At 48.4% G+C, this 25,207-nt stretch overlaps 1 protein-coding gene across 3 annotated transcripts in view; it reads right to left on the bottom strand.

Annotated features, from left to right (window-relative positions):
• Positions 1–25,207, bottom strand: part of LOC144763565 (uncharacterized) — an 803,973-nt gene that overhangs the window by 698,844 nt on the left and 79,922 nt on the right. For 2 of the 3 annotated variants that reach the window (XM_078649286.1, XM_078649284.1), the window contains exon 5: positions 20,815–22,979. In XM_078649286.1, coding sequence (XP_078505412.1) covers positions 20,815–22,979 — 2,165 coding nt within the window. The remainder of the gene's footprint in view (positions 1–20,814; positions 22,980–25,207) is intronic. The other variant, XM_078649285.1, reaches the window with a different exon arrangement.

The following is a 25,207-nucleotide window of genomic DNA, read 5'->3' as shown; positions in this document are numbered from 1 at the left end:
TTGAATGGATCCTAAGAGTTGGAGCATGGCCTCGCTTAACTCCTAACTCTTGGTTCTGCCTTGGTGTCACCGACGGCTCTGGGAACTCTGGTTGTGCCAACGTTGATAGACTTCAGGAAAGAGCTCAGGAAATGCCCTCACATTTCTAAGGTGTATGAGAGTAGCAGGAAGAAGCAGAGTCCTGCTTGGATATTTTAATGCCATTTCCTCAACTTACCCCGCAGATTTTCTGCTCAACTATGACTGACCTTAGGATCGACTTCTTGAATGGGACAGCCAGACCTTTTAACTTAAATCAATTCGGACGTGGATTCTTCTGATGCTTTGCAACATAGTTTCACTTTGTGGTCCTACGTGTCCTTCAATTCATCGACACATTCATTTCAGCCCTTAGAGTTGTGACTCAACCCCAGGCAATCCGGATGAGAATCCTGCCACACACATTTGTTGAGGCAGTCATTACAAAGGTTAAACTCGGTAATCTTGGGGAAGACATGTCCCTTGCACATTAAACGGGCAAATGAGACTCCACGATAAGTGGTAGATCCTAATTTGCACCCGGTGGTGTGGAAATAAAGGAACATACATTGCGCTTAAGTGGTGCATATATAGTAGGGATAGGCTGTAAACCCCGCTCCATGGGCAGAGTTTTGCCACTCTGCTTGGAAGACTTCATCCCAAAACCAGTTGTGCACCAGTAGGCCCCTTTGCAGAGTGGTTGAGAAAGGAGGTAGTTCCTCCGACGAGGACTCAGCAATCCCAGTGTGGGGAACTTAGGGGCCAGACCTCTGACCTCCTGGTAAGGGAACTCTGCTCTCCCCTCGCTCAGCTCAGTCATTGTGCCGCTGCCTTCCAGCATCGCTCCGCCCTCAGGTAGGTGTTGAGGCCCTACTCCACCCGCAGGCTCCTCCCTGCGCCTCATCCCTGGTGGTCCAGTGGGAGAGCCTTGCTGCTCTGCTGGTCCGCTCAGCCAGCCTTCTCTGTCTGTTTTTCTCTGTCTTTTCTGTCTGTCTGGTTCTGGGCTGTTTATTGTGCCTGTTCTCTGTATCTGTTGCTCGTAATCTTTTTTTGCGCCTGTTGCCCTTGTTTCCATGTCCGTTTTCTCTCCCCTTTTCCCGCTGCTGCTGCACCCATGGGCCATCCCCCTGCCGGTCTCCGCTTCTGCCTCCCAGCTGTGCTTCCACCCCATATCATAATTAATGGCAACAACTGTGCGGCCTTGCCGCAGGCGCACCAAACGAGTGCCAAAGTCAAGCCAGTCTGCACCCATCCACAACCCGACCAGCGACAGGGACCATGGTTCTCCGCCCCCCCCTACCACTATGGCTCAGCTGCCCTCCATGCACTCAACACCAGAAGAAACAACAGTCAACTGTAAACACCACCCACGGGCTGCTGGAGCTGTGTGAGTTGGTTGTTAATATGAAGCTACCTGCTGTTATTCAATAAAGACCCTTCTATCAACCTGATCCAGTGTACCAGGATCTTGCCTTATTACACACCACTGCCAAACCTTCACCAACCTCCATTCCCCCACGTCCACCGCCCACCTTCTAGACACCAGCACACCCGAACACCTAAGCTGCATCCTCCTCAAAGTAACCCCACCCTGCACAGACACGCCACAGAGATCTACATCGTGGCTAAAACCTGGAATGAGCTTCTGCTCAACATCAGATGTTCCCTCACTCTGCACACCTTCAGGAACAGCCTCAAAACCTGGCTCTTTAGCTAAATCCTGGGATGCATGCCCCCCCCCAGCACCTTGAGATGTTCACGGATGAGTAGAGCGCTTCACAAACTCCTGATTGATTGAGCTGTGGCAACAGGGGGTTCGTGGCCCCACTAACGATCCTCAGCAGCCAAGGGTGCTTCATTAGGGGTGGCCAAGCAATACTCCACCTGCTGACGGAACCCTGCGGAGTTTGGCAGAGTTTTTGTCAACTCCGTGGAGCAAAACTCTGCGAGCTCCACCTAGGCCTAATATACAAGCCCCACATATAATTTCCAGAACAGAGTCAGTGCAGAACTGCACTGCCCCACTTACCAGCATGCAGAGGTGTTGCAAGGTGAGGAATCTGTGGTTAGACATCTCTATCAGAATGCAATAATTATTATACTTCCTAGGATTCCAAGTATTTTTCTCTGCACTACCAGCGATATTACACAAACCCTTCTTTACGGATTCACATAGGATACTGGTGGTACATGTGTGGGATACCAGACGAAAGTAGCACTGGGCATGCTGCAAAGACCTTTAGAAAAGGATGCATAGGTAGCACCAAACTACATACAAGCAAAAGCCTTCAGCACTCTAACCCTGCGGATAATAAAGGATTCATCTGCAGAAAGGAAGCAAAAAATCAGAACTCCCGGAAACCAGTTGATATGGAAGTCTCTCCGCTTAACAGCCAGACATCTCAGCACAGAACCTAAAGCAAAATAATATACCAACCCTATTGATAAAGCATCCAACAGAAGTAGAATGCTGTTCAGGATAATCGAGCACTGCATTAACCCTCTGCTGGACCCACATATTTCTCACTCCACGGAAACGTGCAAGGCCATCAAACACTTCTTCCGCATTTTTTCACTGAAGATCCAACAGTATTATGAAGACACCCAGCTGCTTCAATTCTTACACCCATCCCTTCCCATAGAATCCTGCAATGGTCAGAGTACAAAAATCCACATCTCCAACATCATACAGGCATGCTTAACTCTCTCAAAACAGCTTAAGAAGAGGTCTTACCATCAACTTTAAACAGCAATGGGTATGCTATTTTACCATGACTTACCGTGGTAAGTGCAACTCTCAGCCAAGTCATCTTCTCAGCAGCTCTCAAGACAGGCAAGGTTCTCCCACTACTAAAGAAACCTTGAATATACGCTGATGACACCATCTACCATTCATCAACAATATCATTGAAAAAGGCAGTCTATGTTCAACTCTAAAATCATATCAAAGCTAAACAACAAATCTATCTTCACTTCATGCTTCAGCGTGGGACTACAACCACACATATCAAACGATGCCCTCTTGTGCTATGCTCACACATAACCGCATCAAGATTCCCCAATATGCGGATAATAATCAACTCTACTTGCAAATCTCCTTTGCTTCAGACTACCAACACCGCAAACACTGCTTGTATATCCAGACCTGGATGTCCAGCGCCTACCTAAACCTCAAGGAAGATAGAATTTCTGTTACTGTCCAAAAACAATCAACAAGATACATTATAAACTTGGCTCAATAACATGAACCATGACAAATTCAAAATCAAACTTTACAGATGCAAAAACACTTGGATTCACCGCACTCTCAACTCGCATCCTCAAGGTACATATTGCTTAAAAAAGGGAAAGAAAAAAAAAAGAGGAAAGCCAGCCTAGTATCAGATCTCTTTCCTAAAATAAATCCAACTGTTTCTTACAGAAAGCGACTTCAGAACTGCTGTTCAAGTCCGCATACTCTGACATCTGGACAGTGGTAATGTCCTCCCATACGCCACCCTGGCACTCTCCGCGGCACGTCTCATTCTGGATCTGAAGAGATCACCCCATTCTGATAAAACTCTAAAGCCCCCTCTTGCCAGCAGGTACCAGCTTCAAAATCAGTCTCATCATTTACAAATCTATCACAGTCAGCACTCACACTTATTTTGCAGACAATGTCACCATCTCTGGTGGATCTCAGCACATCCACAGTCAGGACACAATGAGACTGCAGATTAAGAAGTGATAAAAAGCAAGAAAGTAGGCCGTTTCTATTTATGGACCCAGGATTTGGAACAATATCCCTGTATCTATCAGGACTGCTCCAGTGCTGCTCCAGTATAAGAAAGCATTGATGACTCACCTCTTTGAAGAACACTACATCACAATGCATTAATCCTCCATTGGCCTATTTCCACTCATCTTACTCATTGAACGTATTCTAGTCTTTGACCATGTACAGCAATCCGCTGCCTTTTGGCTAGGTCTATGCAACAGAAATGCTAATATATAGCTCTATATTTCTTTAATTGACATATCTACAAACTGTGTTTTGCTGCCCAGCTTCAAAGGCCAATGCAATGGTTTAACACCAACCAAGAGAGGCTCAATGTGGAGGAATGTTCCACTGGCGCCTTCTGATTGATCAATATGGCTAACACGAAATGGACAGTAGATCACCCCAAACACCTAAAAACCTCTTGGTATTGCTACTGACAATATAGCTGATTAGGTAGGCTCACACCAGATGCATCGGATATGCCACTGGGGTGTTATAATAGATATCAGTAACTGATGAGTGTGATATACACAGTAACATTGGCTTATCCCTAATTGGCATATTGAATTTACTTTTAAGTCACAAGTTAAGTGACTCATGGCTTCTACATTAAATGCTACTGGTGGGCCCGCAGCACTGGTTGTGCCACCCACTTAAGTAGCCCTTTAAACAGGTCTCAGACCTGCCATTGTAGAGTGTGTGCAGTTGTGAGCTGCCATTTCTTCCTGTCCAAATAAACCTTTTGCCAGGCCCAAACCTTCAGTTTTAATACAATATAGATCACCCCTAGTGTGGACCCTGGACAGCCCAGAAGGCAGAGTACAATGTATTTAAAAGTTAGGACATGTAATTTTAAGTTTTACATGTCCTGGTAGTGAAAAACTCTTGAATTCATTTTTCACTTCTGTAACACGAATCTCTCTCATAGGAATACATTGGAGTTGACCTATTACATAAACGTAATTTACAAATAGGAAGGGATAACCAGTTTGTGTTTGGTGTCTATGGAACCACAATTTAAAGTAGTAACTTGTGGTGAAGTCCGATTTTAAACTGAAATTTTGATAATGCCAATTTTGAAAAGTCTCCATTTTCTTGCCTGACCTACACCCAGACATGTGACCAGAGACAGGCTACTGGCACTAAATGGATGACAGTTGAGCTTTGTGTATTCGTCCTAGACAGCCACACACAATATGGAGATTAGCTGTGCCTGGATAGCCATCACTGGCAGTATGGTTGGGAGGAGCTTGGTACAGCCCCACTTACACCTGAATAGGCTATGTCCTGCCTTCACACAAAGGACCCCCTGTAGTTAGTCTGGAGCCAGGAAGGATGCCTGGGGACTTTAAGGGGAATTCTATAAGAGTTTCTCCCCACTTCAAAGGCATAACTGGGTATAAGTACTGTATCTCCGACACCAACTCTTCATGGATGCTCTGCCAGGAAGGACTGCTGTGCTCCTCAAAGAACTGCTGTTCTAAAGGAACATATGCACTGTTGTGCCGATGTGCTGCCCTCCTGCGTGGGGAAGAACAGGACCTGCAACTTCATTTTTGACACCAGAGTGACTCCAAGGGTTAGTCTGCTGGCTTCCTGATCTGAGCTTCAGGGAAATAAATGTCTCCCCTTCAGCTTCGGGATCCAGCTGCAGCAAGTTCTTGTACACCAAGTAGTGCCTTTAAGGTCCTGCACCCTTAGTGTAGGTAAGTGGTAGATGCCGGGCAGCCTGCTTTAAGCTTCAGGAAAATGGAAATTTAGCATGCCTGATGCGTATTATATTTATTAAACCTAGGTGTTGTGATTGTCACTGTAATTTGATTGAAATGTACTTATCCTGTTTACAAATATGTACATACACCGTTAGGAAGGATCAGGACCAGTAAATTAAAAAGAAAAAACAAGTCAATGAATATACTTTACAGTTGCCTTTTGTTCGGAAGGTGCAGTGGCTTTATATTAAAAAAAAAAAAACAATGGAACACTATAGGAGTCTTCAAAAAATTAATGCTACATTAATAAAGAGGACTGGAATTCAAATATATAACTACGGATCACTGTCGCACCCATATGGTCGTCAGAGCTGACAATCTTATTTGGCTAATTCTTTAGAATTTCGCCCCAAATGCAAAATGTTGCAGCTTTGATATTGAGTTTGTTTCCGCAAGACGTAATGTTCCCAAGGACCTTTCTAAATTGCTAGAACTTAGACTGTTTGAGGCGTGAAGTGCTTTTATTTCTATACTAGCTGTACCCGGCCACACTTTGCTGTGGCTCAGTCTGATTAAATGGAAGAGACAGAAAAGAGTAAGTGAACGTTTCTAATATGTTTAATTTCACAATGCTTGTGGGTACACAATATGATTTTGTGACCATTGTCTCTATGCGTCTCTTGTAGTTGTTGCGCAGCAAGCAACTCGATAGGATCTGTTCGGCCTTTCGATTAAAAACACGCACGTATTGTACACACGCGTATTCGAATCCAACGTTGTGTATATATAAATACGCGCTAATGTTGCAAAGTGAACCAACTCCTCCCCGCTCCGTCGACCCCCTTCCCGGTCTGACATCCTGACACCAACCGTCCATCCTAATATATGTAGACTATTGTCTCTCTGCGTCCCTTGTAGTTGTTGCTAAGCAACCAAATCAATAGGGTCTGTTCAGCCTTTCGATTAAAAACACGCGCGTATTGGACATGCACCTATTCAAATCCAATGTTGTGTATATATAAACACGCGTTTAATCGAATCCAACGTTGTGTCAAAATTTCAAAGCAATCGGTGAAGAACTTTCGGAGATTTAAGATTTTGAACAAACATTGGCATTTTCATGTGTCTGTTCGGGCTTTCAATTAAAAACACGTGCGTAGTCGACATGCGCATATTGGAATCCGTTGTGTATATAAAAACACACACGTATACTAATCCAACGTTGTGTCAAAATTTCAAATCAATTGGTGAAGAACTTTCGGAGATTTGCGATTTTGACCAACAAACATTTACATTTTTATTTATATAGATAGAGGAACTACGCCAAAAGCCAATCTAATTTGTGGCAATCTTCTTTTGACTCTGCGGGCTCTTTCCTGCTTCCCTTAGCTTACACGGACCCTGCTGTTTGCCTCATTGCGCTAGTGTGGGCTCTTACCTGCTACCCTGAGCTGACTTGGACACGGCCACTGCTGTTTCCCTGGCCTCGTTAGTCCACCTCCCGCCGTCGCACATTACCAACACCTCTGTGCGGCCGTAGTGTGGAGGGGGGGCCCGGGGGCACTGACAGACAAACTACAAAGACCAGCAGTCTTAGCGGCCGAAAGCCGCGAACGGGACTATCGCGCCAGGAGGCGCTTAAATATCAGTCTCACTTCCCGCGTCGCGGGAGCGCGCGGGGGTGCCCGGGGCTAAGCCCGGCAAAGGGCGGGCCCTCTGTGGCCCTCAGAGGCTGAAGGAGGCTGAGCTGGGCCACCCCCTTTGAGACTCGAACCAAACGGACACCATTAAGCGTCCCATCTAAAGTAAGCTACAATAGGGCGGCACATTATTAACTGTTTGGATTGTTTAGGTTCATGTTTTGGTGTATGTGCATTGTGGCCTTGATATTTTTTTTGGTTCACTTCGGCATTTGTTTTTTATTGTTTAATATTTTACTTATTTTTTATTAGCATGCCCACGAAAGGCGTCCCAAAAAATGTCATCTCTCAGGGCGGGTCTCTTAACCCCTTCGGGGCTGATGACGAGCTGGGCTCGTCATGGCGCACACCGGTCGTGCGCTGATGACAAGGGCAGCTCGTCATGAGCCCCACCCTCGGGGGAAGCGCTGGCGCTCCCCCGAGGGTCTCCGATCTTGCTCGTTTTGCTGGGGGCGGCAGCGGAAGAGTTTCCGCTGCCGCCCCCGCCCCCCCCCCCCCATGGGAATCCCTGATGACGTCAGCGCGCACAGCGCGCGCTGACATCATCAGGGATTCCCAGCGCTCGGGAAGCCATTTGCTTCCTGCGCGCTTGGAGGAAAGGTAGGTTTCTAGTGTCTGGCGGGGGTTTGGGGCCGCAAAGAGGCATCAGGGGAGAGGAAAGAGATTTTCCTCTCCCCTGATGTCTCTTTGCAGGGCATTTCTGCCTCACGATCGCGCACAGCGTCGCGATTGTGCGGCGGAAATGCCCCCACTAGCACCAGGGATTTAAATTTATCTTATAGGAAGCGACCCCTTGGTCAAGGGTCGCTTCCAGGCGGGGTCTGAATATGTTTTTGTTTTTCTGCCCCCCCCCCGGGGGCAAATCGGCCCGTTTTTTCGTCCGTTTTGCCCCCAGGGGGGGCAGAAATTCCCCACTAGCACCAGGGTTGTTTTTCGGTAGCAATATGGCGGCAATGTTTGTTTTTACGTTTTTCTGTCCCCCCCTGGGGGCAAATCGGACCGTTTTTTTTGCCGTTTTGCCCCCAGGGGGGGCAGAAAATGCCCACTAGCACCAGGGATTTTATTTTTAGCTTTTAAGAAGCGACCCCTTGGGCAAGGGTCGCTTCCAGGTGGCCTCCCAATAAACTTTTTGTTTTTCTGCCCCCCCTGGGGGCAAATCGGCCCGTTTTTCGGCCGTTTTGCCCCCAGGGGGGGCAGAAATTTCCCACTAGCACCAGGGATTTTTGTTGGGGCAATGTGTTTGTTTTGGGAAGCGACCCCTTGGGTAAGGGTCGCTTCCAGGTGGCCATGATTGTGTTTTTTGTTTTTCTGTCCACCCTGGGGGCAAAATTGGCCCGCTTCTTTTGCCGTTTTGCCCCCAGGGGGGGGCAGAAAATGCCTACTAGCACCAGGGAATTTAAATTGAGTTTTTAGGAAGTGACCCCTTGGGCAAGGGTCGCTTCCTGTGGCAAGTAATTATGTTTTTGAATTTCTGCCCGCCCTTGGGGCAAATCGGCCCTTTTTTTTACGTTTTGCCTCCTGTTTTTTGGCCCACTAGGCCCTAGGATTTGAGTTTTGTTCCAATGTTGGTTTTAATTTTGGTTGTTTTTTACTGTCTGCCTCCCTTGGTGCCGGTTGTTTTTTTTTGTCCTTACTGCCGTGGCTGGCGGTGTGTGTGGAGTGGTGCTTGGCTGGCGGTCTGTGTGGAGTGGCGCTTGGCTGGTGGTGTGCGTGGAGTGGTACTTGGCTGTCTGTGCGTGGAGTGGTGTTTGGCTGGCGGTGTGTGTGGAGTGGCGCTTGGCTGGATGGTGTGCGTGCAGTGGTACTTGGCTGTCTGTGCACGGAGTGCTGCTTTGCTGGTGGTGTGTGTGGAGTGGTGCTTGGCTGGATGGTGTGCGTGGAGTGGTACTTGGTTGTCTGTGCGTGTAGTGGTACTTGGTTGTCTGTGCACGGAGTGGTGTTTGGCTGGTGGTGTGTGTGGAGTGGTGTTTGGCTGGCGGTGTGTGTGAAGTGGTACTTGGCTGGATGGTGTGCGTGGAGCGGTGCTTGGCTGGCGGTGAGTGGCGCTTGGCTTGCGGTGTGCGTGGAGTCGTGCTTGGATGGCGGAGTCTGTGGAGTGGTACTTGGCTGTCAGTGTGCGCTGAGTGGTGTTTGGCTGGCGGTGTGCGTGGAGGAGTACTTGGCTATCTATGCACGGAGTGGTGCTTGGCTGGCGGTGTGTGGGGAGTGGCGCTTGGCTGGTGGTGTGTGTGGAGTGGTACTTGGCTGGATGGTGTGCGTGGAGCAGTGCTTGGGTGGCGGTGAGTGGCGCTTGGCTTGCGGTGTGCGTGGAGTGGTACTTGGCTGGTGGTGTGTGTGGAGTGGTACTTGGCTGTCGGAGTGCGGTGAGTGGTACTTAGCTGTCGGTGTGCGCTGAGTGGTGTTTGGCTGGCGGTGTGCGTGGAGGGGTACTTGGCTATATATGCACGGAGTGGTGCTTGGCTGGCGGTGTGTGTGGAGTGGCGCTTGGCTGGTGGTGTGTGTGGAGTGGTACTTGGCTGTCTGTGCACGGAGTGGTGCTTGGCTGGTGGTGTTTGTGGAGTGGCGCTTGGCTGGTGGTGTGCGTGGAGTGCTACTTTGCTGTCTGTGCACGGAGTGGTGCTTGGCTGGCGGTGTGTGTGGAGTGGCGCTTGGCTGGTGGTGTGCGTGGAGTGGTACTTTGCTGTCTGTGCACGGAGTGCTGCTTGGCTGGCGGTGTGTGTGGAGTGGCGCTTGGCTGGTGGTGTGCATGGAGTGGTACTTGGCTGTCTGTGCACAGAGTGGTGCTTGGCTGGCTGTGTGTGTGTAGTGGCGCTTGGCTGGATGGTGTGCGTGGAGTGGTACTTGGCTGTCGGTGTGCGCTGACTGGTGTTTGGCTGGCGGTGTGCATGGTCTGGTGCTTGGATGGTGGTGTGGGTGGACTGGCACTCGGCTGGCGTTGTGCGAGTAGTTACTTTCTGTTGGTCACTACACACACTGCTAGTTGAGTGACACTGTACGCAGTCCATCATTTTCTGTAGTTGCTGCATCAGATATGTGGGCGTGTGAAAGTGATGGGCCCTTGAATGGCGCTGGCGGTGTGAATGTTTTGTATGTGTCACACGTACAAAAGGTGTATGAATGTCCTTACTGCCCCTGTGTGATGGGGGTACTGGTAGGAGCAAAAGACTGACTGGCACCAAAGGGGTCAGGCAGTAAAAAAAATTCAAAAAATAAACCAGTGTCTTGATGTTAAACCTCATCTAATCCCAATTGGTCTAAGCCCTATTTGATGGCCCATCTGGCCGAATTTAAATTTGGGGGGCAAATTTGTGTGTTGTTTTAATTGTTATATTGTTTGTGAAATGTGGTAGTAATTTTTTTTCTTCTCTATTTTTGTCTTGTTCCAGGCTTTTGCTGTTTGGATTGTTGTAGGTTGCGTGTCTGTTTGCAGCTTGTGTAGTTGCTTGTGCTTGGTAAGTGAATGTATTTTGTACTACTTTCCCTTGATGTTTGTCTTTTTGAAAAAGGTTGTACTTCTAGCAGTTTGTGTGGCTCTGTTTTTTTTTTTCAGCATTAGTGTTTGATGTGCACTTTGTTTTCTAATCTGTCATTTCTTTTTTTCTTTCTAGTGGGATATCATTTCTTTTTGCTGTGTCTCAACAGAGTAGGTGCTGGTGAGTGTAGCTATAATTGGTAAGAGTGAAATTGTTTTGGATTGTATTTATCTTTTTGTGAAAGCCTTACCTTGTTTACTTCTTACTTTGCACAGTGTAGGTTGTTGTTCACTTGTGTGTGCAGTCTTCTTGCTTTGTAAGGATAATGGCTCGTCGCAGGATTACTGCTCAGCAGGTTCTTGGTTTGCTTTTTGAGTCTTCCTCGGACCATGGTTCAGAGACTGAGTCCGATTCGGACTCCCAGGTAGGGGCAGAAGATTCAGGCAGTGAGTTTTCTCTTCGCATGGAATCATCATCATCGGATAATGAATCTTCTTCTAGTGCTGATGAAGGGCCTATGGTAGAGGAGGACATTGATGTGCCGGTAGTGGGCCAAGAGGCATCTGTGCTGCTGCCTAGGGCCGCAAGGTTTCCTTTCTTTTTACGTCGGCAAGAGGCATGTGGGCTGGAGCCTGCACCCAAAAGGCTTCACATTGCTGTGGTGCGCCAAGAGGCATCTGGTGCTTTTCGTCTTCCTGCTGGTGTAGTGCAGCAAGAGGCATCTGGGGCTGTTAGGCTTCCCACTGGTGTAGAGTGGCAAGAGGCATCTGGGCCTGCTTGGCTTCCCGGTGGTGTAGCGCAGCAAGAAGCATCTCAGGCTGCTGGGCTTCCCGTTGGTGTAGTGCAGGAAGAGCCCTCTGGGGATGCTATGTCTTCTGTTGGTGTTGTGCAGCCAGAAGTATATGTGGCTGTTAGGCTTCCCCTTGGTGAACAGCAGCAAGAGGCTTCTGGGCTGCAGGCTGGGGTGGCTGCTCCCCCCGTTGATAGGGATGGCCTCTGGGTTCCCGCTGGCATGGTGCAGCCGGCATTGCCAGAGTTCACTGGTGTTCCTGGGTGTAGAGTGAATACTGAGAATTTTCTGCCAATACATTTTTTTCAGTTGTTTTTTGACGATGTGTTTTTGCAAGAGATTGTTGATCAAAGTCATTTGTATGCAGAGCAATTTTTGAGGGCCAACAGTGCCAGCCTTAAGCCCTATTCTAGAGCAATCCGTTGGACTCCCACAAATTTTGAAGAGATGAAGAAGTTTTGGGGATTCACTTTTTTGATGGGCTTACTAAGGAAGCCATCAATGACTTCATATTGGTCCACTAGTCCCTTGATGGCAACAGCTATATTTCCAGCAGTCATAAGTCGTGATCGGTATATGCTTCTTCAGATGATGCATTTTGTTGATAATAGTTTAGCGTGGTCACGCGATCACCCTGATTGTGACCGTTTGTTTAAAATTTGGCCTGTCCTTGATCACTTTGTTGATCGTTTTTCTGAGATCTTTGCCCCTGGTAAAGAAATTGCAGTGGATTAATCTTTGCTGTTGTTCAAGGGCCGCTTGCTTTTTAGGCAATACATTCCTAGTAAGAGGGCACGCTATGGAATCAAACTGTATATGCTGTGTGACAGTGAGACTGGATATGTCTACAATTTCAGGGTGTACACTGGTAAGGAGTCCAGCATTAACCCTCCTGGTTGTCCTTCTACTTTTGGAGTGACTGAAAAAATTGTGTAGGAACTAGGTAGAGGATTATTTAACAAAGGCCATCATTTATATGTAGATAATTTCTACACTGGTGTGCGGTTGTTCAAGGAGTTGGCCAAAGTGGGCACTGTTGCTTGTGGTACAATGCGCAGTAACCGTAAAGGTTCCCAAAGGAACTTGTTTGCAAAAGGCTTGTGCGGGGACAGTCTACAGCATTGCGATGTGGGGAGCTTTGAGCTGTGAAGTTTTCAGACAAGAGAGATGTGTACATGCTGACTACTATCCACAATGAAAGTACAGAACCTGTGCCTGTTTGGGGTCAGGGTGCTGAAGTGCGCAAACCTGTGTGCATTTTAGCTTACAATAAGTTCATGGGTGGTGTTGACAGAACCTTTTTCCTACTTGGGCATTGTACTAGATGCTTCAGGTTCATGGGGACCAGCAATTAAAAACAGGACTTTGTTATTTAAAAGAGCTACGGCTGCACTTTCTCGATAAAGATGGGCAGAAGACCGCCAGAAATTTTGCTGAAAATCTATCAGGCCAAATGTATAAGCACAGCCATCTATGGGGCAGGAGTCTGGGGAATTTCTGATTCTACTCCCATACAAAAGGTAGAGAATGCCTTTTTTTTTTTTTTTTGCCAAAAACTTTTATTGCACCTTCATGATACACAGCTGTAGGCCTACAACCCATAGGGCCGGCCGGCCGCCATCACATTCCGATATGCGGTGAAAGCAAACTGGGTTCAGCCAGACATTTTATGCATCGCCGCCTTAACCACATCATGTAAAAAGGTACAGTACATGCAATATTATGCCTATCAGTATATGCTCTTGGTTTTCTCTTTTTGAAACAACAACAGCACATAACAAAAACACGAGGAACACATTATGGTCAGACATTCTGTCTAATTGGTCGCATCAACTAAGTGCAGAGTCCTTTCCCCCGGATTCCCACCCTCTGGTCCCTCCACCCGCACCAATTCGAGGCATTAGTTAGGGTCCCTCGGACGTTACCCGCTAGGCTCCCCACTTACCAACCCTCGACCCCATCCTATAGTGTCATGATGTGTCTAATTTCCATTGACCCCTTACCCACTATATCCCCGATGTGTGTTACACCTCTTCCCCCTCTTCATCTGACAAATCCTGATCATCTACTGGTAGGGGATCACAAATCTCCCCTCTGTATTCATTCCATTTGGTCCAGATTTTATTCCATTTCCCTGGACACGCCCTGCCAGAGTAAACCGCTCTCTCCGTCACCATAACTCTGTCCATGTGGAGGCACCATTGTGTCTTTGTTGGTACGTCCGCCGCCCCCATTTCTGTGCTATGTCTCGTTTCGCTATTATCAAGCCCACTGTGACCCAAGTTCGACCGTGTCTGGACAAATCTGTGGGTTCCCATATATTTAACAGGCACCTTCGTGGGTCAGGCAGTAAAGAGATCTCCATCGCTTGTGACAGCGTACGCATTATTTGCTTCCAGAACTCCTGGATGAGAGGGCAGTCCCAGATAGTGTGATAAAAGGTGCCCTCCTCCCCGCACCCACGCAAGCAGAAAGGGTGTTGTGCTCTAGTAAGGCGGTGTAGCAGTGTGCTAGTGTAGTATATCCTGTGTAGAACTTTTAATTGCACTAGCCTCAGTCTTGCGGAGATTCCTACTTCCTTGGGCGATGCCATCGCCTCGTTCCATTCCTGTTCGTCCATCTCACCCGTGTCACCCTCCCATTTCTCTTTCAGTAGGGACATTGGGTCCAGCATGTTGTTAAGTAGTTTACGGTATGTAAGTGACGTTGCACGGTCGGTCATAAACTCCGTGAGGAGGCGGTCCTCGAGCGGGGAGGATTCTGGCAATTCCTCGTCAGGGGGTACGACCGCGAGCAATGCATGTTTGATCTGTATATACCTGTACAATTCCCTCTCTCCCATGTTGTATAACGCCCTCAACCTATCGAAAGGTATCACACCTCCCCTTTCCCAGAGGTCCCCCACCGGGGATATCCCTATAGTATCCCAATGTGAAAAACCTTTGCTGTTTCTCATGTTACCTAGCGCTCGGGAGTCCCACAGTGGAGTAAGTTTGGTCAGTCTCCCCTTCCAGCCTAGTGCCGCTGTCGCCGTATGCCACAGCGTAGCAGTCAGTCTAGTGGGACCCACCAATGTGTTTAGTTTGCGACGATCGTACAACGGAGCCAGCAGACTAACCGAACCCAGTTGTGCCCTGTCCGCTCGGAATGCCGGTTCATTTTGCGGAGTATGCAACCAATGGTTGATGGGTGTCAGTTGCGCCGCCCAATAATACAATTTCAAATTAGGCAGCGCAATTCCGCCATCGTACCAGCCCCTATGTAGCTTGTGTTGCGCAATGCGTGCTGGGAGGTTCCCCCATAACAGGGTCGAAACCAATGCTGCGACTTTCTGAAAAAATCTCGGAGTCACCGGGTAGGGAGCATTCGAGTATATACAAAAAACGGGGCAAGGACATCATTTTGTATAATGCTGCCCTCCCCAGCAGCGTTAGGGGCAGTCCAGCCCAGAACTTAACATCTTGTTTGAGTCGCGCCATAGGAGGTCCCAGGTTTTTATCCATAAATTCTGCTGGATCCTTCGTAACATGAATACCTAAGTATTTGAAGGAGGATCCCGCAGTCCTCAGGGGGCAGTCCAGCGGTAGTGCTGGAGCCGGACCCTTCAGGACATACATCTCTGACTTGTTCCAGTTCAGCACATACCCCGATACTGTACCATGGCTGTCACAGAGATGCAGGAGCGCTGGTATCCCTTGTTCCGGGTTAGTTAAGTAAATTAGCATGTCATCTGCGTAGAGGGAAAGCCGGTCCTCCCAGCCCTCCTCCCAACGTATTCCCGTCAGTAGCGGGGAGGTCCTAATTAACATGGCTAGAGGTTCGAGGGAGATCGCAAAGAGCAACAGCGAGAGGGGGCAACCCTGTTGAGTGCCTCTCCCCAGATGGAATGGTCGGGAGATATGGCCATTCGCTACCACCTGCGCTACCGGGTCTGCATATAGCAACTTAATCCAAGCAATGAACTTAGGGCCGAATCCCAGACGAGTTAGGACCCCAAACAAGTAGTTCCATTCTACGAGGTCAAAGGCCATTCTGGCATCCAGGGTCAGAATTACCGCTGGTGTCGATAACGAGTCCGCCCTAGCCAGTGCCCCATGTAATCTACGCAGATTCAGCGCTGTGTTTCTGTGTGGCATAAAGCCGGACTGGTCCGGATGTATGAGGTCAGGCAGATGTGGCAGAATCCTGGTCGCCAAGAGTTTGGCGAGGATTTTGGTTTCCGCGTTGAGCAACGAGATGGGCCGGTATAAGGAGCATTCCTCCGGCGGTTTCCCCGGCTTGGGGATAGCGACGATCGTGGCTAATCTCTGATCCGGTGGAAGTACTCCCTTCTCTAAACATTCCTTGAACATCGCTAATAGATGCGTACTTCGGTTTTCCGAGGCCGATTGGTACCATTCTATGGGTATGCCATTCGGACCGAGCGCCTTGCCCGGGTTCAAGGCATGTATAGCCCTCTGAATCTCATCTTCCGTGATATATGCGTCTAAGTCCGTTGCCACCTCCGCAGATAGCGTCTGGACTTCTATACGTTCTAGAGCCTCTCTTGCCATCTCAGGTGTTATTAAGTGCTCAGGGGTATAGACCCCTTCATAGTGGGTCGCGAGCGTTTCTACTATTTGTTCCGGCTTCGTGTGTAACACTCCCCCGCCATCCCTCACTTGTTGGATTCCTCTAGAGCTGCCTCCTTTCTTATCGAGCCATGCCAGCATCTTGCCCGCCTTATCCCCTACCTCGTAAATCCTATTCTGAGTGTCCGCTATATGCCCCTTAACCTGGGTCCTTAAATGGTCTGTGTAAAGCTGCTGTTGGATATCAAGTGCGTGTTGCGAGGTCGGGGTAGGGTGCATGTCATGTGCTAATGTCAGTTCCTGTAGTGTTAATTCCAATTTGGTCAGCTCTTGAGCTTGTTCCCGCTTATAGTCCGTAATCGAGTTCATGGCTTGGCCCCTTAGTACTGTCTTGTATGCCTCCCAAACAGTTTCTGAGGAGCGTACTGAACCCGTGTTTTCAGTGAAGTACAGTGTCGTCATCTTCTTGAGTGCCTTGCGGACTTGAGGAATTCTGAGGTATGTGGCGTGTATGGGGTAAACCCGTGTACGTGCCTTCTCATGTGTGGATATCGTCCGTGTGACCGGGGAGTGATCCGAGATGCCCCTGGGGTGAATTTCTACAGTGTCGACGTGTTGGACGCCGTTTCCTAGGGCCAGGAAGTGGTCGATTCTCGACATGCTGCCGTGTACTGCAGAGTGAAAGGTATATTGTTTAGCATGAGGGTGTGTATGTCTCCAGATATCAATTAGGCCCATAGCAGTCAAAAAGCGTTGGAAGCGAGAGGGCCCCCCTGCAGGAGGTGTCGCCGGGAACCTATCTAATTGTGTGTCTATGATGGCATTGAAGTCTCCCCCAGGAATAACATCCCCCTCGGGGAGGGTCAGCAAAAAGTCTGCCAGTTTCGGTAGCTGCACTGAGTGGAGTGCGGGGGGGATGTAGACGGAAACCAAATTAAGGAGCCTACCCTCCCACTGTCCCTGCAGCGCCGCGAAACAGCCCATATCATCAGCCCTAGTTTGCAATGGAATGAATTTGGAGGACTTTTGGATTAGGATACCCGTTCCTCTGGATCCTGAGGTAAAGTCAGAGTGTATTACCATTTTATACCCTTTCCTATCCAATGCTTTGGAAGCCCCCCCTGTTAAGTGTGTCTCTTGTAACAGTGCTATCATGGGTTTCTGCCATTTCAGCGCGGTAAGCACTAGACCCCTTTTCACCTTATCACCCAACCCTCGCACATTCCATGTCAGTACTTTCAGGGACCGGTCTCGCGGGCCCGGGTCATCCCCATTCGCAGTGAGTGGGGTGTTGTCCGCCATTCGTGGGTATGAAGGTGTTGGTGTAAACAACCTGACAGCGCCCAAAAGCTATCTAGACAACCCTTCAGTAACTTGCAGAGGATCCTCACCGAGGAGTTAGACCTGCTTCGTGAATATCCAAACATATTTAAATCGACCATGTGCAACATAATTTTCCTCGACCAAATCTGTGTGTTCCAAACCACCTCAAAACAGTCCCCCCCCATACCCCCCCTCCCTGCCTCCCTGCTTAACGGACTTCCAACTGCCCGCCTCCCCAACTGAGGAGAGTGTTTAAACCCTCCCAAAACCAGAGTACTTGCGTGTAGGGGGGGAAGAGTGTCTCCCCGAGCAGGCGGCATCCCTGCTCACATCCGGGGCTAACCAGGCCAGCGCCCGTCCGTAACTGTAAAATTCTAGATCCATGAACAAGAGACAGCGACCTTATTTGTCCTTCCAAGTCCCGGGTCATTCTCCTCCATCAGCCTCCGCAAATTCCTGGGTCGGGGATCGTCCTGCTCCCCCTCTGCCCTATGTTTGCGACCCTGTCCGGCTGTCATCTCGGCGTCCGTGATTCGGTCTGTTAGTTCTCCGAGGCTGGTCCGTAGTGTGCCAGCCCTCAAGCCAGTCTCTTGCCGCATCTGGTGAATCGAAGAACCAGACCTTTTTGTCTGCCACCACTCGGAGCCGGGCTGGGAAGAGCATTGAGTAAGGCAATTCTTTTTCTCTCAACGTTTTTTTCACTGCAAGTAATGTTCTCCTCTTCCGCGAGACCTCCGCCGTATAGAGCTGGGAAAAAGGATACCCTGGAATTCTGAATCTGGATGGCTGGGGCCACTCTGGCCGCCTGAAGGATGGCGTCCCTATCCCTAAAGTTAAAAAGTCTTGCCAGTATCGGTCTCAGTGGGCCTCCGGTCTTCGGCTTCCCCCTGGCACTCTGTGCGCCCTCTCCACTGAGAAGAAATGTGACAGGCCTTTGGGCTGGAGCTGATTTTTGATCATGTCCTCCACATACAGGTCCATCGCTCCAGTAGTCTCAGATTCCGGCACTCCCAAGATGTGGACGTTATTCCTCCGTGAGCGCCCTTCCTGATCGCCCAGCTTTTCTCTGAGTATCTTGTTGTCCGCTTGTAGCTTGCCCATCTCGATTTGCAGTTCTGAAACATCCTCCACTAGGGATTTGGTCACTACTTCGACTTGCTTTACTCTTTCGTTCATCTTCTGGAGGTCCGCACGTATTAAGGTGACTTCAGTCGCTGTCGCCCCCACCGTTTCCTGTACCTGCGCCAATGCTGCCAGCACGTCGTCTAGCGTGGCCTTCTTTGATCCTTCGGTGTCCGCCATCTTCCCCACAGGCTTGCATTGTTCTTGAGGTGGAGTCTGCCTATCATAGGCGAATTTATCGAGTTTACCCTGTGTGGTGGTGTGCCTGGGGCCTCTGTTCGCCATGTTGTATAACCAGTGACTGCGCTAATCTCCTACAGGGGCTCGGCACCTGATCCGGGAAGGGATCCCACTAGCGACTCCTGAGTGGTATCTGCGTTGTAGACACCGTGATCACTTCGTGACGTGTGATAGAGGTCCCCCCTCGTGCACCCTTGTTTTCCGGCCCCTTCGCTGTTGGCAGGGCAGGCTCTGGTAGGATCTCGTGTCAGTTTAAAATAATCTCCCGTTCCTCTCGTGTGTCGAACACCAGTAACCCCTTTCTACTGACTCTGAACAATGTCCCACCGTTGCGATCCTTCTAGCCCAATGAGGTGATACAGGGCAAGGGCTGATTGTAATGAGAGCCCCCGTTGCTATCCGGCGCGCCGGTGAGCTAGAGGGCCGGAGCGTACCTTTCCAGCTCCACGTGGCAAATGCACAGGCTGCCGTGTATTGTCCCAGTCCCAGCCACAGGCACAAACACTCACGATTCGTCGGCCCGCAGTATTAATCCCCGGAGGCCTGCAGAGCTCGCTGGTCACCCCTGTCGCTCCGGATGAATTCTTCCCGGTCCACACACCTCCGGCGCATCCGCACAGGGGACCCGCTCTCGTTGCGGAAAGTTACAGCTGCCGGTTCAGGTCCGCCGCTCAAGATGGCGGTCCCGCCCCTCGAGCCGCGGTGTCTTCCTCTGTGGTGCTGTGCACTTGCCTCTCGTGGCAGCGCCCGGTCTGAGAACCATCTGCCAGTCCGCCCAGGTAGTGCGGGAACCCCACGGGGGGGATGTCGGCAAGCTGGTCGGAGGTCCGATACTTCCGGTCCACGACACCCGCCGACGGACCACTTCCGCCCGGATTCAGAGTGTCTGCCACGCCGCTGCTTTGGGAAGGACAGTAGGCCCCTCCTCACGCCTGTCCCGGGTGCCGATCGTCGGGCTGCCGCTGCCTCAGAACTGCTTCGGTAGGTGCCGCACGGATACCAGACCCAGTCCGCCCCAACAGAATGATAAATTTGGCGGATGGTAACTGCGGATTAATGTGGGATGCCGCCTCTCTGTGGGAGCCTCCCTAAGCTGCGGCTGCCATCGTTGGCTGCTAGCCACGCCCCCGAGAATGCCTTTTTAAGATTTATTCTGGCAACTCTCCAAAGCTCATCTGTTTTTAATTGCCACTCTGAGTTAGGCATACGTCATGTTAGTGATATTATTAGCATTCAGTGTTTGGACTTCGCCTGAGCTTGTATTAAATAGAGATATTATTAAAGATTGTCTGGGTTTGGATAAGGCTACCAGGATAACATGGTTGTCCTATATCTGTAAATTTACAAAGGACCTAGGTAGACCTGAGTATTTTAATCTCCCGGAATCATTGTGTAAAATCTCGAGGAAGGACTTAAAGCTGCTTTGCTTGAACCATCTTGAAACCATAAGGCTGGGAATGGAACTAAAAAAAAAATCTGTAATACAACATCAATTTAGCCTAATTTCAAACTCAATTCAACCATATTTAATTTGGTGTCTGGAGGGTTTCGACAGGTATCTTCTAACAAGATTTAGGTTTGATGTCTTCTTTCGATTAATTTCATTTCCGAAAGTGAACGATTGGGACCGAACGCTGTGCAAATGTCCATGTGACAATATGTCCGAGCAATCCACGTTACATGTGATCTGTTTTTGTAAATTTTATGCTGTTGAAAGGTCCAGGTGGATTAAACCACTCTTAAAGAAACAGGGAACATGGCGACCGTGCCGTCCAGCACTATTGTTTTTATTAGCATTATCTGATGTACATTGTGTGGCCGTTATGACTGGTTTTTTAAGATGTCTTCTGAAAAAAAGGAAAAGCATAATTATTTAATAACATTTTATGTATTTATTGTTCGCCGTTGTAAGCTTAAAATTTTATTTTTTGTATAGAAATGAACTTGTGACTTTTATGATTTTATGTTCTAAAATCGAATAAAGCTTTTTCAAATCAATTCAATATAGATAGATATTGCTTTAACATAATATAAGTTCAATGATCATGATATTTCCATATTAAGGATTAGCACAGACTACATGTTGTATAGTTTAAAAAGCTTACCTTCTATCACTCAGTAAAATTCTTGTCCAGTAGAGAGTTTTCATTGGTCGACGTGGGTTAATTAACTTTTTCCTAAATCCACTTATCTGGTGCATTCCAAGTGCAGGCATAGACCCTGGCCAAGAAGCAGCCAGAGACCCACTGCCTGGTGTAGGGCATCTTGACAAGTTTAAAGCAGATGCAGGTAAAGGCACAGTGTCTGAACCGGGGAACAAAGGAGCAAAGGGTGGCACACAGCTGTGCCCTGGCAGAGGCAGCGGTGGTGGAATAATAGTATCTGGAGGAAAAGGTGGGATCGCATTACCAGAACTTGGCAAAGGCGGGCAAGGAGGGGGAAGAAAACCTCCAGAATCTGGCAGAGGTGGGCAAGGAGGAGTAGGGCTTAACATATAGTCTGGCAACGGTGGGCAAGGAGGTGGAAGAAAACGTCTAGATTCTGGAAGAGGTGGGCAAGGAGGAGGAGGAGGGGGGCTGACTGCATAGCCTGGAAAAGGTGGGCAAGGAGGTGGAAGAAAACCTCCAGAATCTGGCAGAGGTGGGCAAGGAGGAGGAGGAGGGCTTACCCCATAGTCTGGCAAAGGTGGGCAAGGAGGTGGAAGAAAATGTCTAGATTCTGGAAGAGGTGGGCAAGGAGGAGGAGGAGGGGGGCTGACTGCATAACCTGGCAAAGGTGGGCAAGGAGGTGGAAGAAAACCTCCAGAACCTGGCAGAGGTGGGCAAGGAGGAGGAGTGCTTACCCCATAGTCTGGCAAAAGTGGGCAAGGAGGTGGAAGAAAATGTCTAGATTCTGGAAGAGGTGGGCAAGGAGGAGGGCTGACCTCGGATCCTGGCAAATGTGGGCAAGGAGGAGGAAAACTAGTCTTTGAATCTGGAAAAGTTTGGCAAGGAGGGGGAAGGAAACCCCCCGATTCTGCCAAATGTGGGCGAGGAGGAAGAGGGCTGATCTCATAGCCTGGCAAAGGTGGTGGAAGAAAACCTCTAGATTCTGGCAGAGGTGGGCAAAGAGGAGGAGAAGGAGTTCTGACCCCAGAGTCTGCCAAGGGTGGACAAGGAGGTGGAAGCGAAACCTTTGAATCTGGCATAGATTGGCAAGGAGATGGAAGAAAACCTCCAGATTCTGGCAAAGGTGGGCAAGGAGGAGTAGGAGGGCTGACCACAGGGCCTGGAAAAGTTGGGCAAGGAGGCGGAATATAAATCCTTGAAATTGGTATAGATGGGAAGGGAGGAGTGCTAACTCCAGAGCCTGTCAAAGGGGGAGGAGGGGGACAGGGTACCCTACAACCTGGAAAAGGCTGACTGGTAAGAGGAGGCACGGTTCCATAGCCCGGCAAAGACGGACAGGGAGGGGTAAGTGGAATTTCAGTATCTTTCAAAGGTGGATGAAGAGGAGGATGTGTAGGGGCTGTAGTATGTGGAAGTGGCACAAGCATCGCAGAATGAAGTGGTGGAAAAGATGCAACTCCTTTAGCAGGCAAAGACTGTGGAGAGGATGCGCTACATTTACCATATGACGCATGGGGGGAGTTAATAGCCAGGTCTTTAAGTTCCAGTCCAAGCATTGGTGGCAAAGTCTGCGTGTTTGCTCCACTTAAAGCTGAAGACGACGTCACAAATGATACTGGAGATGAAAATACATCTTCTGATTCTGACCCAGCGGGCCGTTTGCACACAGGAAAGTTTTTAATGGTGTCCACGAGGCGACACTGATCTTCTGGCCATAAAGTTTGTTTGGGGGATAAAACTATGGTTATTTCAGAACAACTAATAAGTCGAGTTTTTGATTGAAGAGTCTGAATTTCAAAATGGCACTCTGGCCCAAAGTCTCCTTGAAACAAAGTTGGCGACTGTGTCAGTTCATCAGCAGAAGGCCCATTGAGCGGCACACATTTTTTGGTTGGGTTAATTGGTACAGTGTTTGTTTGTGTTGTGCTTTCATTCGGTGTGTCACAGTCAAAGCTGAGAATGTTAGCATCCCACAGGTCCGAGCTCTGTGTCCTCTCACCCTGCGTTTCCAGTTGTCTTGTGGCCTGCACTGAAACTAAAGGCACAGACTGCACTTTCAGTTGTTTTATTTGTCTTCTGAGATTCTGGATAGTGTGCCCCATCGTTTTCAATCTTTTTGAATATTCGGCTTTTAACCGGGCATGTTTCCATTCATAGCTTTCCTTAAGAAAAAAAGAAACATTGTTACACATCACTATACAACCCTTCTCCAATGCTAGAAGTGCTATATCTAAAATGACCAACGCCAGAAGTTACATAACGCAACATGACTGCAAAGCCCCATTAATATAGGTTGAGAATCACCTTGCTAGCAGCTTCACTGTGCTCTGAGGAACTTACTTTACATAACCAGCTTCTTGGCCAGTGATAGTAGTTCTTTGGAAGATGCTGCAAGGTGGTGTACATTGGTTACGTTTGATAATTTATTTGAGAGACAACATTTCACATTTGAGAATTCCTTATACTAGCAGACAATGGGCAACAATTGATTGCCCTAATTTCCATGTTATCACATATGGTGCTTGCTGCTCTTCTAGCTTCCAGTCCACCATAATTAAGGAATTCTAGAACATTGTTTTAGTGAATTCTTGATTTGAAAGTGTGTATGGACTGAAATTGTAAAGCATGTAGGTCACATTTCTTCCCCTATCACCATGGACAATTTACTATACACATAAAAATCCAGCTCCTCTCTCCGGCAATGAAAGAATAGATGTACACTTTACACCAATTGTAAGGTAGTTGAATCAGACCTGCCAATTAAAAAAAAAAAATCTCTGTGTGAGAGGAGGGGGGTTAGAAAAGTTGTGTTCTGGGTAGAGGTTTGGTGGTCTTTAACCCACCACTCTCACCAACTACGATGGGAATGCTTTTTACCCAGCACTGCCTGAGAGCAAGTCTACTCTCAGACTCCACCTATTCCATCCAACAACAAAGCTTCTGCGGGTGCTGCTGATGTATAACCCCTGATAGACATCAGCTGTGGAGAGCCTTTACACTGGAGCTGGAAACCCACTATACACAAGGATTTCCAGTTCACTTCACCCACCATATCATTAGCTCTTCACTGGGAGATCGTGTGAACAGAGCGGATACTGTGCAACACACGGTCACATAGTTGGGGGTTGGCAGGTCAATAAAAGGAGCAAAATATTCTTGCTTTCTGTGGAAGGGGACAGCTCTATTGTATGCACTGAGAGATGAGGTAATCAGCTGAGTAAGGGCATTATGCAGTCTCTGGCAAGGATAGGTGGTTCTGCTGGATTAAAAAAACAAATGTATAATGTAACTGGCCACAAGGTGCTAGGCACAGGTGTCAGCACCACAAACAAATCATACACATCAAGGAACATACAACTTCTCTCGTATTGCTTTGAAAATTAATATTTTAAAAAAAAATCAATTCAATTTTGCAGTCCTTTGTGGAGGATGGGCTCATGACAGCAGGATCGAATGTTAAAACAGAAGCCCTCATTACGAGTTTTGTAGTAATCATGATTCTAGTTGTACCTTTTTCTGCCTTAGTTTGAATATCAAGTTGCACATAATTAAAACAGTTTGGGCTTCCAAGGACACATTTGACCTATCACAACTAGACATATTTTGCCTTTAGAAAAGTGCCAGAAATGTGGGTCAAATGTCAAAATCTATGAACAAACACCAATGTACGGGGTTATTATCCACCCCAGGGTCCAACATTTGAAATGGCGGGGTAATACTGCACCTGTTGCTTCCTGTACTTCACAGAATTAGAGATTTCTGGTGCACTGCCACATAATTTTTTGAGAAACTTCTAGCACAGGCCATATTGTTTAAGTAAAGGTAAGCTCTGAAGGCTTTTTTCTGTTGGAGAGGGGCCTACATCATTGTGTTGCCCGAATGTACTACACTAAAACATGGCTAAGCCTAACCAAATAATACTTGGCCTAGAAGTGCAAGGGGTGAGGAAAGGGTTGCCAAGTCCCCCAAGTTATTCAGGAAGGAGTTGGGCTTTTTGGAAGGTTTTGCACACTGCACAATTTACAAGCGTGTTACCCCTAAAGTGCACAATGTACCCTTTGTGTTAAGAGGGCCATTGAAAGAAGAGCTGCAGAGACTTTCTGATGCAAAAGTAATTGAGTCTATAGAAGCATCAGAACGGCTAAGCCCAATAGTGGTTGCAAGAAGCCCCACAGGGAAGATTTGGAGGGTGTGGACCTTCTAGATTTAAACAGCTGCATTTGGGTTGACCGGCTCCCATTATCCTGCATCAGTGAGATGCTTGCAAGGGTAAAAGGTGGTAAATATTTTGCCACATTAGATCTATCAAGTGCCTACCATCAGGTGCCATTGCACAAGGAGTCTCGACATGTTCTATTCATCACACCTGAAAAAGCATTACAAATCCTTC

The sequence above is a fragment of the Lissotriton helveticus genome, chromosome 6, assembly GCF_964261635.1.
Source record: "Lissotriton helveticus chromosome 6, aLisHel1.1, whole genome shotgun sequence".
Lineage (NCBI taxonomy): Eukaryota > Metazoa > Chordata > Amphibia > Caudata > Salamandridae > Lissotriton > Lissotriton helveticus.
This window is presented reverse-complemented; position numbering and strand designations above follow the sequence as displayed.